This window comes from Manis pentadactyla, chromosome 15 (genome assembly GCF_030020395.1).
Source record: "Manis pentadactyla isolate mManPen7 chromosome 15, mManPen7.hap1, whole genome shotgun sequence".
NCBI lineage: Eukaryota > Metazoa > Chordata > Mammalia > Pholidota > Manidae > Manis > Manis pentadactyla.
The window spans coordinates 23277707-23290450 of NC_080033.1; the positions used below are offsets into that span (position 1 = coordinate 23277707).

The 12744-nt window shown below is 43.2% G+C and overlaps 3 protein-coding genes across 8 annotated transcripts in view; 2 read left to right on the forward strand and 1 right to left on the reverse strand.

Moving 5' to 3' along the window:
• RHPN2 (rhophilin Rho GTPase binding protein 2) overlaps positions 1-2873 on the forward strand; it is a 61308-nt gene extending 58435 nt beyond the window's left edge. The window contains exon 15 of one of the 2 annotated variants that reach the window (XM_036929865.2): positions 2367-2488. Coding sequence is in view for 1 of the 2 variants with exons in the window: in XM_036929863.2 (XP_036785758.1) it covers positions 2367-2627 (261 nt within the window). In the remaining variant the exon portion in view is untranslated. Of the gene's footprint in view, positions 1-2366 lie in introns of both variants that reach the window. The other variant, XM_036929863.2, reaches the window with a different exon arrangement.
• A 1298-nt stretch (positions 2874-4171) lies between these two features.
• Positions 4172-7356, reverse strand: FAAP24 (FA core complex associated protein 24). Its single transcript, XM_057493012.1, has 5 exons — positions 7336-7356; positions 6969-7087; positions 6711-6850; positions 6404-6556; positions 4172-4943 (listed from the first exon to the last, which is right to left on the reverse strand). The coding sequence occupies exons 2-5, from the start codon at positions 7072-7074 to the stop codon at positions 4695-4697; spliced, it is 648 nt and encodes a 215-aa protein (XP_057348995.1). The 5' UTR covers positions 7075-7087; positions 7336-7356; the 3' UTR covers positions 4172-4694.
• Positions 7357-7645: 289 nt separating this feature from the next.
• Positions 7646-12744, forward strand: part of CEP89 (centrosomal protein 89) — a 91519-nt gene continuing 86420 nt past the window's right edge. For all 5 annotated transcript variants that reach the window (XM_057493001.1, XM_057493003.1, XM_057493002.1 and 2 more), the window contains exons 1-2: positions 7646-7803; positions 10966-11072. In XM_057493001.1, coding sequence (XP_057348984.1) covers positions 7765-7803; positions 10966-11072 — 146 coding nt within the window. In that variant the 5' untranslated portion in view covers positions 7646-7764. The remainder of the gene's footprint in view (positions 7804-10965; positions 11073-12744) is intronic.

The window sequence follows — 12744 nt, forward strand, 5'->3', positions numbered from 1 at the left end:
AAAAATAAGTTTGTCAAAAGGCAGATCAATACAAGAGTTGGTCTCTGGACTGAAGGGCTGGAGGAGAGGGCACAGCAGAGGAGGTGTAGTTTTACAGGGCAGCCACACCCTGAAAGTACAGGAAAATTGGTCTTTCCATCCTGTCATATCTTTGAACCAGGCCTGTTAAGAATGTGATGTATTGATTAAAAGCAAGGATTCTACACTCAGACTATCTGGACTTGAATTCTGCTGGCTTTACCACCAGTTGTGTGACCTTGGGCATCAGGGAATAGTTCTGAGGCTCAGGAAAATGAGAAAACAATGCCTAGCTGGGATACATTTCAACTCATAATAAATGTCATAATAGGAGGAGCATACTTTGAATGCTAGTAGAAAGCATCCCAGGATTGAAATGGAAGACCTAGAATCAGGCCCTTTCTGCTGTTATCAAACTGTGTGACCTTCAGCAGATCGATACACTCCCTAGGCCTCAGGTTCCTCATCGGTATAAGTTAGACGAGTGCAGTGGTTTCTAACTGCTCCATAAAGCCCTGAGCATTTCAAGAGGCACACCAGAAAGAGTGGGGGACTGGGTAGTGGAAAACATGCTGAAGGAGGACAGGAAAAAAGGTGGATGGGAGGATGGAAGACGTAAGAAAGGAGCAGAGACATTGGGGTGGTAGCTGGGAGATGGGACATAAGAGGAAAGCTTTTTCAAAGAAGGCAACATGTGCATGACATTTATGTGTACCTGGATCTCACAGTAGGCTTGTGCGCTGATGGGAAAGGTTTGGGAAACAGGAGTGCAGGGAGGAGGAGCTACCTGGAGGAGAGGAGAGTGAGATCCAGGCACATGGGAGGGCTTGTTCCTGAGAACAGATGCAGTGAAGTACAAGGCAGGGGTATCAGGAGGGCATGTGAGGGGCTAGAGAGAAGGAATGAAATTACTAGCGATATGTGGGAGTGCCAGGTACCAGGGTGCCTAGTACTGGTTTGGGGCTGGGGTTAGGATTTCAAGGGAAACCAGCGGCTTGGTAAATACCCTCCAGGAACGTGCTGCTGCGTGGATGAGGGCCTGGGTAGTGCAGAGGGTGGCGCAACCACTGGAGTTTGATATTCGCTGGCTGAAGTATGGAAGAGAACTGAGGGTGTTTCTAAGGGAGTGGTGGTGATGAAGCATAAAAGACTCCAAGCAGGTTAAGCTTAAAAAATGTCTGGAGGCCTCAAATCTACCTCCAGTGCTGTTTGTTAACACTTTTAGTGATAGAATATGTGTCCTGTGGTGGAGTTAATGGGAAGTTTAACAGAAAAGCAAGAGGCATCTTCATTCAAAGGAGACAAACTCAAGAGGGACATCCTATAGTGAATACCCTCCTTTACTGCTGCATTGCTCCAATTCCTTGATTTGTGCTATGAACAGTGTACCCAACCACTTCAGATATATTATATGTATATTTAAATAAATGGTCTGATTTCAGGGGCTGGAACATAATAAATAGCCATAGTCAATAAACATGTGGTGAACAAAGCAATCTCAGTATTGGGAAACCTTAGAAACATGAAGTGTTTAGAAAACAGATTGCTTCAGATTTCCTATTTGAGCCCTACACAGTCCTTAACAAATTAATAGTATGGTTTAACGGGTACAGAGTTTCATTTGGGGAAGAATGAAAAAGTTCTGGAGGTGGATGTGGTGATGAATGTACAATGTGAATGTAGTTAATGCCTCTGAACTGTACACTTTAAAATGGTTAAAATGATAAATTTTATGTTAATCTGTATTACACCAGCTTAAAAAATAGGGAAAAAGTTATTATATTCACCATGGATTCTATATTGTCTTTAAAGAGAATTATAGACCAATTAAAGTTGGTTTATACCTACTGGCCTGGACTGAAAACCAAGTTACCTTAAGTAAAGAAAGCAGGGTACAGACCAGTACATGGAGTGTACCTCTTTTAAGGAAAGACAAATGATGGTGTATGTTTACACCCATATCAAAACCTATATATGAACGTTACCTCTCAAAGTGTAATAGAAATGGTGGTTACCTCAGGGGGAAGGGCCCAGAAACCAAGGTGGGAAAACTGTATGTTTTTTAGATTGCTGACCATGAGATCGTGTGACATTTTCAAAAACACTAAGAATCATAAAAGGTAATGGTCCCTAGCCTAATTTACTGCTCTTGAATATATTTCTTAAAAAGTGTCCTTGATTTTAAGAACCTAATTCTATACAAGCGTTAGTCACCCAAGTTTCAGAATTATATCAACTTAATTTTAAAGGGGAAGCGTAAGTGTACAATGTCAGTCTCCAACTTGGCAGTCATTTGTCATGTATCTTGAGGATTACTAACACCCCTTCTCTTCCTTTTCCATGTGCAGCATAGTAAGTGTGCCACATACTCTGTGGGAATGCAGAAAACTTACTCCATGATCTGCTTAGCCATAGATGACGACGATAAAATTGATAAAACCAAGAAAATATCAAAAAAGCTTTCTTTTCTGAGTTGGGGCACCAACAAGAACAGACAGAAGTCGGCCAGCACCTTGTGCCTCCCATCAGTGGGGGTCCCGAGGCCTCAAGTCAAGAAGAAGCTCCCCTCCCCTTTCAGCCTCCTCAACTCCGACAGTTCCTTGTACTAATGTGAGGAAATAAAAATGTTCAGGCCCAAAATATTCCCGGTGCTCATTAGGTCCTCAGACTTATACCATAATGGAAAATTTCCAAATATTCTCAAATCCTATTTTCCCACAGTGTAAACTTAACAATTGATGTCTTTATGAAATGTAAGTAACAAGAAACCTCTAGATATTTGTGGAAAACACTTGTTTGGACAGTGTCACCATATTGCTGCAAGTTATTTATTATATAAAGTATTATAAATAGAATCATGTTGAAAATATAGCTATTTTTAATGGGTACAGTTATGACTTTTAGTTACTATCAGAATTAAGTTGGGGTTACATATATATTGGTTCTACTCGTAATAGTTTCCATGCTTGGGTAATAGATCATCATTCCTTAATTCAAAATTCTGATGATCCAAAATTAAGGTAGGTCAAGGGACTATAATGATAGACTTAAATTAGTGTTACTAAAAACTGTTCCAAACAACTGCTTCCTAAAGGGGAATTCATTCATCTAAGACAAAAAGATTTTACCATTATTTCTATGTAATCTGAATGCTACTTCCAGAATAAAGCCTATTGCCAAGTTCGTTATGATGTAACAAAAAACAATTTAGGAACAGCTGCTTTTCTTCATTAAAAGGTCATTTAAAAGTTGCTAACACAGTGGCAGTGTTAGACGAAGATGCTATCTACAAGGTAGATAATATACTGTTTGATACTCAAAACATTTTTCATTTTCTTTAAAGTAGAAAGTACATAATTGTATATTTTAAGAGTTTTTAAGATGAGTTAAAAACATTTTATAAAGATGTAAATGATTCAAGTTTAAAGCTGTTTGACTTTTTAAAAATAGCATTCTTACGAGTTGATTTCTCTTGCTCTAAGTTGGATGACACCGTGATTCTAAGATTCACTGTTGACATAGAACAAGTTATATAGCTAAAAATGCATAGTACTGAAATCTAGTTTTGAGAATTAATAAGAATTTAAGTATTTTGTAATGTACAATATCAAAAGGGAAGCAAACCAACTTTGGGAAAATGTAGCCCCTGCTCTTAGGGCCATTTTTGTATAATTATTTAAATAAACACATTCATTTGCCTGAGTTAATGTGTTCTGCTTTTATTTTGCTTTAATTCCCTACCTTAATGCACAAAATGCTTTTCTGGTGTTTGATGTTTTAAAAATTACTAACATTTCACAAAACTGGACTTAAAGAACTTTCAAGTTATCTTAGTATCTTTGAGAACATATAGCATCTTTAACTGTGTTTATTTTTTGAATAGGCAATTGTACCTTTTGATCCCCAGCCCCCAGCTCTCCTCTCTGGATGCAGATGCCCTGCCATATTCCTGTATATCTTCCCATCATTGGGCTGTACATTTCTAAGCACATTGTTTTCCTCCCTCACACACCTTGGCTTTTTAATCTTTAAACAGGAACTCTAGGCTCCAGGCTTTCTGTGTTCAGAAGACATGCCTAGTGATTATAAACAAACTGTACAGCTACCAGGAAGGGAAGGGAGGAGGGAGGGAGGGAGGAAGGAAGGAAGAAAAAAGGCAGGACAATTGTTTATTTACACTGGCAGCAGCCCAAGAAAGCTTAAGTATATTAAGACCAGACCTGAAGAACAGCAGCTCTGCCACCAGAAACAAGGAGCTTATGGTGTACAGTGCTTCATTGTAGGTTTGTTTCCTTTAGACGGCCACATCCACAGTTGGAAACTTAGTAAGACCTTTCCGTGATAGACACAGGTCAAGGGCACACATTAAAAGCCACTCAGGCTGGCTTTTTGCTGAATCTGAGAGTTCCGAAGTAAACTGACTCTCTTAGGAAGATCCCTGCCAGTCCCCTTCTTGCTAGCAGAATGAGGGCAGTGCCATCAGAGACCCAGTAAGTTAAATGCCTAAACCCAGAGAGCAGGGCAGGACAACTGGCAGGTTTCATTCAGGTCTCACCTCACCTTTCACTAGTTGTTGTGAGAGGAAATCTTTGATACCTTTTAAATATGAGATGAATACATGATCCTGTAATTTGTGGTGTAAAGGAGAACGTACAGTAGATGCCTTGAGAAGCCTGTCACCGGGGCTGTGTGAAGAAGGCATGGATGTGCTGTGCTACTGCTGGTCCAACCACTGGCTCCAGTTCTTGGATGGAGGCATTACTTAGTTGCTGGATACTTGGGAACTTCTGAAGCAGAAGGGGAGCTTTCACTTTTCCAACTCCTGGGATCTGTTGCACAGTTCGGAGGAGGGATGGCTCAGAGATCACAGCTGGCTTCTTCCTGAGAAAAGGATTCCTACTTGGCTCTTTGGTTTGCTCTTGAACCTGAATAGAAATGAAAGGAAAAGCACGTGAGTGCCCTCTAGAGAACTGAGTTTTCTTAAACATTTGTAGAAATTTTATCTTTAGTTTTTCCATGTGGTTCAGTTTGACTTACCACAAATATTTTCATATACCATGAATATAATTTTTCAAACAGCAGAATTATTGAAAGATGAACCATATGACTCCACAAAGGAGTAAGAGATAAACATTAATTTACAAAAACTTGAGTTTTATAATGGATATAACCAATGAAAACACTGAGGAATTCAAACATGGTCGTATGGTCCACTAAGAAACGTTTCAGTTGTATGGGATTAAATGATGGCTATACCTGCTTGATACAGGACCTTCAGGAAGCTTGCCTATCAAAGAAAAAACCTTAGATATCAACATTATATCACAGGAAGTCAGGAACAGTTCAGCAAGGGATGTGGTGGAGAGTGGTAGAGATGGAGGGGGATCTGTGGTTCTACTCAGGGCTACTTGTCATTCCAATTTGGTTCTCAGCTACACATTAGAGGAAAAAATTTAACAATAACAAAAACTGATGCCTAGGCCCTGCCTTCATGCTCTGATTTTTAATTGGTCCCTATTTTTAAAAGTTCCCCAGGAAATTCTAATGTTCGACTAAGTTGAATAATCAGAACAGCAGATAATCAGATTTTCAGAAAAAAAATAAACAAATTTGTACCTAGAAGAGCTGATGCTTAAAAGATATATGGGGATGAGGCAAAGTAGCTTGCGGTTGACATTTTTACCAATATAAGTGCAGAATATTGAATGATGGCATCATCATCGCTTGGGAGTCCAAAGTCAGGTCTCCAATTTAATTAGACTTATCTAGAATGGACATCAAGTTCAGCTGGCTGCAGACATTCTGAACTTAAATTCCTCAAAAAGGTTTTATAAATCAACACAGGGAATGCTATACAGGAGACCCTTTTCCGAGGTTTTGATTTCCATGGTTTCATTTACCCTAGGTCAGCTCAGAAACAGATGATCCTCCTTTTGACCTATTGTTAGAAGGTCAACAGTGCCTAACGCTACATCACAATGCTTAGTCATTCATCTCACTTCATCTCATCACAAAGGCATTTTATCATTTCACATCTTCACAATAAGAAGGGTAAGTACAGTATAAGATTTTGAGATAGACCATACAATTTTTATTACAGTGTATTATAACTATTCTATTACATTATGTTATTGTGGTTAATCTCTTACTCTGCCTAATTTATAAATTAAGTTTATCATAGGCATGTGTGTATACGAAAAAACGTACATATTGGGTTTGATACTATGCAGTTTCAGGCATCCACTGGGGATCTTGGAATATAAACTGTAGATTGGGTTAGTGGACTGCAACCATAGGAAGGGCAGTTGCTAGAGTAAAGGATCCATGAAGGTCAGTTAAGAGTCCATAGACAGGCTATTACGGAGGAGTAGGAATTGGTACTTACTAACTGGATAATAAGGCATGAGGCTTCCATCTGGCTGGCCACTGGGAGCAACACCATCCCAAGGTCCAGCACAGTAAATTTCTGTACGGCCAGGAAGTACTGTTCACTCATCTGCGTTTTTTCAACTACTACAATCCCTTGAAGATTACTGGACTAAAAAAGACAACAGTAAACAATTTTGTAACAAAATTCTTTTCAAGGTTACAAAAGCTATCAAACAGTGCTTGGAATGGCCGATGGTTTAATATAAATTATTCCAAATGATAGGAGATGGGATTGAAATCAGTTTCTTAAACTCAGTACTTACATTTCTAACCCGAACCAGCCTCTTTCTATAGCCATTTCCGGCCACTAAATCAGCTTCGGTGATATAAAGAACACAGGATTTGCTGGACAAGTAAAAATCTACCGGTGTCAGGTCATCCTCAAAAATGAGTTTAATTTTCCCTTAAAATACAGGCAAGAAAATGAGTTCCGTGAGCATTCGATGAAAAGAGGGCAACTGGTAGCACGTTTTTTAAAAGTAGGGGTAGGAGAGGACTTATGGAAAGGGCAGCCCACTGACCTTGCATCCCCTGTGCCAGCTGCGACCCGCGCCATTTCTCGTTGGCCACAACGTGCCCAAAAGGCACATGCATGGGTCCTGTGCCATCAGAGGGGTTCCTAGCCATCGGCAGCCTGGATCTAACAAGGGAAACGCAAGAGGCACTTGAGCAGGCTCTCCTGCACACGGATGCACATCCACTCAAAGCCCGGTCCTAATTATCAGGAGCTGCGGAGTGTAAAAAGAGTGATTTGCCAAAGTCTAAGACCCAGGAGATTCCCGTCCTGGTAGCCGCGTCCCTCATTTTCTGATCTCCTGAAAACCCGGCTCAGTCCGCGCCTTGGCTCCGTCCGGTCCAGGGCGGGCACCAAGCTGGCCCGGGCCCTACCTCGAGTCCAGTCCAGGGGCTCTGTCATTACCTGAATCGCGCCACTTCCGGGATCCCTCCCGCAACTTCTTTCAGTCTACCATCCTGCTCGCCCTCCACCTACCACGTCCCCGGATAGGCTATGTGTCAGATCGATACCTGAACTGGCCAATAAGAGAACGGACAGTGCGCCCTGTTTCCGCCCCGGAGGATTTGGAGGGAGAGGGAAGCCTCTGGTTGCCATAAGCGACGGGTGTGAAGTAAGTTTGGCGCTGATTGGTCGAGGAGAAAACAGAGCCAATGGTAGACGAAGTTGTTGCAAAGTCATTTACCTAGAAAAAGTGTCTGGGGCTAGGCCAGCGGGAGCCTGACGGCGTTTAGGGAGCGGTACTCGGCTTTGAGGCCTGTTCGTTGGTCCGACCCTGTTTAGGCCACCCCCGCGCGGCAAGGATGCTCCTGGGGTTTCGGAGAGGCCGCAGGAGCCAGTTTGTAAGTAGATCCTCGCCCAGCTTTCTGGCCGGGGTCTCGGAGTTAAGGGAGAAGGGTGAGGATTTGTCCTGAGATTGAGGCAAGACAGCGGCACAAGAGGACGAGGTTTTCCGTTAAAGAGCTCTGGTTTTTCGTTTCTGGGGAATCCTAGAGTCGGCCTCAGTCGGACAGGAATCGCCCTGTCTCCCCTGCAGCATTCGCTCCGATGTCGGGGTGTTCACTTGTGCCCGGCACACACCTGTTGCTCTCCTGAATGTCTACCGCTGGGAAGGCAATCTTGATTCCTCTGTCCGCCACCCACCACGTACACCTCATCAGCAAGTTCCATAGTCTACCCACCAAATATATCAGCTGTTCTCGCCCCCACCCCGCCTCCAGCGTCTTCCCGGACTGTTGCAGCAGCTCCTTAACTGTTTCTCTGCTTCCACTTTTGCCTCTCTCTCTAGGTACGTCCTCCACGTAGCAGTCAAAGGGGTTCTTTTAAAATACGGATATGATCGTACTATTGCGCTCACGAGAATCCCAGCCCCCAACTCAGGCTTACACACTGTCCAGCCATACTCGGCTTTCTTCTGTACCTTCAGGCTTTTGCTGTTCCTTCTGTCTTGGAATGTTTCCTTCCGAACCTTCCCAGGGCCACTGTGTCGCAGCGAGTGCATACTCCCAGGCTCATCTAACCCCTCTGGTCTCTGCTACTCACTTTCTCTAGTATCCTGACTCCAACAATCAGTTGACACTTTCCGTCACCCTTACCAATGTCTTCACTGCCCTCATTTCCAGCCCTAACTTAGAATTCCACGGTCCATCATTATAACCTTTTCCCGTATACACCCTTAACTCCCTTGCTCCTGTCTTTCTTTTCCACAGGTGCCTGGAAAAATTCCAAACCTACTTACATCCAGTTCTTTGTAAACCTAATTTTGATAAGACACTCCTGAAATCTGTTTTAAGTTGAGGTTAGAAAGCATGTCTGACTTGGCTTTCTGTTCTCAGCCCTACTATCTGTTGGAGCAATTTTAGAAAGGTGGATGTTGAGAAACAATGGAAACACAGTTGAAACATACTTTTGCATCACAATTTTGCTAACTCAGCACATTTACTGAGCTTTTAGTGCATTATTGAGTTCCTTCTGTGTGCCATATAACCACAATTGATTGAAAGCCTGTGGCCATGCTGTCTAAAGGGTAGACAAACCCACAAATAATTCAGCCCCAAATGGAGGGCAAGAACTCCTGTAGAGGCATGTATCAAAGAAGGGATGGCAATGCAGTCCAGAGAGGTGACCTGGGCCTTGGGAAGGAGTAAGGAAAGAGACTTTAGGATGGAGGAAACAGCACATATAAATGCCTGAAAAAGAATTAATTATTTCCTTTGTGGGAAAAGGGAGGCAATTCTGAGTGTTAAAGCACAGTGGATGTGTGTAGGGATAAGGAGGATTAGCAAGAAATGAGTCTGTGTCTATTGGGAGGAATCATGATAGCAGCCTTCTGTGCCATGCTAATCCATTTACCCGTCATGAAGAGAATGGGGCTGTCCCATCAGGGTTTTCATGCTAGGTCGAGGTAGTTTCATCCTGTGTTTTAGAGGCTAAGTCAGGGAGACCACAGTTAGGAAATGATTATGGTGGCACAAAGGGGATTCACTCTTTCAAAAACCAAAACAAAACTCATGATCCCTTTTAGAAAACCTACTGGATGCCAGCCCTGGGGGAGTCACTGGTGAAGAAACCCTTTTTTTGTCTTTGAGCATCTCCCAGGCAGTGTGGGATGGGAGACAGGGAGAGGGGGCAGACGTTAAACTGTCAAGTTACGCACACGTGCAGGATGGTAGGTATTACATAGAAGGGCCATCAGGAAAGAGGGATACAGCAGAGACCTCTTTGGAAGCCCTGCTCTTGGGGTGGGCCCTGCAAGTGGGACTGAGGCTGCAGGAGACATTGGAAGGTCTGCCATCCCTCACCCCTGAAGGATGCCCAGAACCATGGCTCTTTCTCTTGGTTGCGCCTCCCTTCTCTTCCCTTTACCTTGTACCAACCACAGCCTGATACATCTTTCCAGGGGTGGTCGCTGGGTGCTTCTCACTAGCCCACAAGATCTCTTTAGTGTGTTATCAAAACTTTTAAATGGAAACAATCCCTACTTATACCACCTGTGCTTTTTTCTAGTCTTTCCCTCCCAGATGCCTCTGTATTCCTGCAAACTGGGGTACTTGTTATTTCCAGAACACTGCCACTAATTTCTTGCTTCATTCCTTTGTTCATGCCATTTCCTCTTCCTAGAATGCATTTCCATCACATTCCCCAAATTAAGAGCAGTGGCCATCTTGGATGACCAGTGTAAAAGCCCCTGATTTTCTCCAAGGGGACATTAGAAGTCCACTTGCTGGCTCCCAGACCTGAAAGAGTTCTTTCCTCCCTGGGCCACCCCAGTGCTTTGTCTTTACCTCTCCCTTGACACTTTCCATAATTCTGTGTTACATCATAAGAATTTGGGTTGTTTTCTCCAAGCTCTCTCACCCTGAGGATGAAGACAAGGTTTCTTTTTTGCTATAACCGTGTTTTGCTTTGGGTAGGTGTGATGAATGGCTGGGGACTACAACATGAAGACTGGTATATATTCAGAAACTTCTGAGAGACTCCCATTTGCCTAAAGCCAGGCTCTTGGCTTTCATTGAGTGTAGGAACTAGTTTCATTTCTCTGCATCTTTGAGATACTACCTGAAATCTTTATGAAGCCCCTACTGGGTGTCAGATAGTGCACTAAGTGCCAGAGTGCTGGGGTGATAAAGACATGAAGGTTGCCTGCTCCCAGGAAGCTTCCTTTCTGCAGGGGGTGGCAAGTGAGGGAGGAGGGTTATCAGGGGCACTGCTATGAGACAAGTGGTGATGTGAGAGGGTGACTCTGGGGGATGGTCAGAAGCCCCTCTGGGAAAAGAAGGATGAGAGGAACCCACGCTGGGCAGCTGTAATGGTGCTCACTGGGTGGGCATGCTTGTCTGGCCAGATAGGAACTGGAGAGGGCAGCGGGAGGAGTGGGCCTCCTGGTGGGGCTAGATCCCCAGGTGGCCTGTGCAGGTCTCCCTTTCTAGGCCCAGGGTGTGGGGAATGGCAGGACCCAGGTGATCCCATACACCAGTGACCGCTGCTGTGTTTCATCTGTGCAGAAACACATCATCCATGGCATTCTCCCTGCGGCCAGCATTGCACCGAAGCCAGCTGTGCCCCGTACACCTCCTCCCCGCAGCCCCAACCCCTCTCCAGAGAGACCAAGGTGAGTCTCAGGTGAGCAGGCACCGACGTCACCCTGGTGTTCAGCTGCAAGTGGTGGGTCCTGGAGCTGTTCATACTGATAAGAAAATCCCAAGTAGAGTAATTAGATTCATGTCCTTTGAAATACTTGTCATCGTTCCATAATGAAGCACTTAATGTGGTTTTTCTGTGTGATTATGGCCTATCCCTTTCAGGTGTATGTAGTTTTCACATTTCAGAGCTGAATGCAATAACATTTTTTCAAAGTACAAAGCATTAAAACCCAAGGATTTAGGTGGAAAGTATGTTAAAAGGAATCTGAATTGTGCACATAGTTTTCTTTTGAAACATAATTCTGCCTTTCAGCAGAACTGCTTTGCAGGAGGGAGGGAAGAAGTGTGATCACTTGGGGCCTGGGATTCCTCCATCATGCAGTGGGCCCAGCACACCAGAGAGCTGACTTTTTTTCTACTTAGGACCCTTGCCTGTGCCCTCAGAGGTTATAGACACTAGAGAAGTTTAGACTTTTTTATCTATAAGATATGTGAATACATGGCTTGACTGTTAACAATGAGAACTCATTTCATGCAAGGATTATACCTTCATTTTAGTGTACTTTGAAACTAGAATACTGTAAGCCTCTTGATAAAAACACTTTGAAAAATTTTTGGTGTTTGTCCATCACTACAATCTTGATAACAAGAATAGTTGTTTGTTAGTGTTTCCTCAGTGCCACGGGCTCTGGCAAGTGCTTAAGAAGCATGTCATTTCGTCCTCTCAGTGACCCTGTGACAGGGTCCTGTGGCATCTCTGTTTTGAGCTCAAATGTTAGTAATTAGCCCAAAGTCCTACATTTGGCGAGTTTTGACACACTTCAGCTCTTCAGCATCTGAACAACATTCATATTGTATCATTAGGACTTAGATGTTTATGTAGCAGCGTCATAATAGGAGGGTTAGCTTTACATTCCATTATAAAGGAAACAAAAAATGTGTTATTTCATGGAAGTCTTGCTATAGCTCATGAGAAAATCTCTCTCTGTATTCTTTTTTTTATTTTTTATTTTTTATTAAGGTACAATTGATATACACATGAGAAAATGATGTGGTTACCACATTTACCCATATTATCAAGTCCCCACCCATACCCCAATGCAGTCACTGTCCATCAGTGCAGCAAGATGTCACAGATTCACTATGTGCCTTCTCTGTGCTACACTGTTCTCCTCATGACCCCCACACCATGTGTACTAAACATAATACCCCTCAATCCCCTTCTCCCTCCCTCCCCACCTGCCCTCCCACACCCCTCCCCTTTTGTGACCACTAGTTCATTCTTGGAGTCTCTGAGTCTGCTGCCATTTTGTTCCCTCAGTTTTGCTTCATTGTTATATTCCACAAATGAGGGAAATCATTTGGCATTTGTCTTTCTCTGCCTGGCTTATTTCACTGAGCATAATGCCCTACAGCTCCATCCATGTTGTTGCAAATGGTAGGATTTGTTTCTTTTTTATGGCTGAATAGTATTCCATTGTGTATATGTACCACATCTTCTTTATCCATTCATCTACTGAAGGATGGACACTTAGGTTGCTTCCATATCTTGGCTATTGTAAAAAGTGCTGTGATAAACATAGGGGTGCATATGTCTTTTTGAATATGAGAAGTTGTGTTCTTTGGGTAAATTCCAAGGAG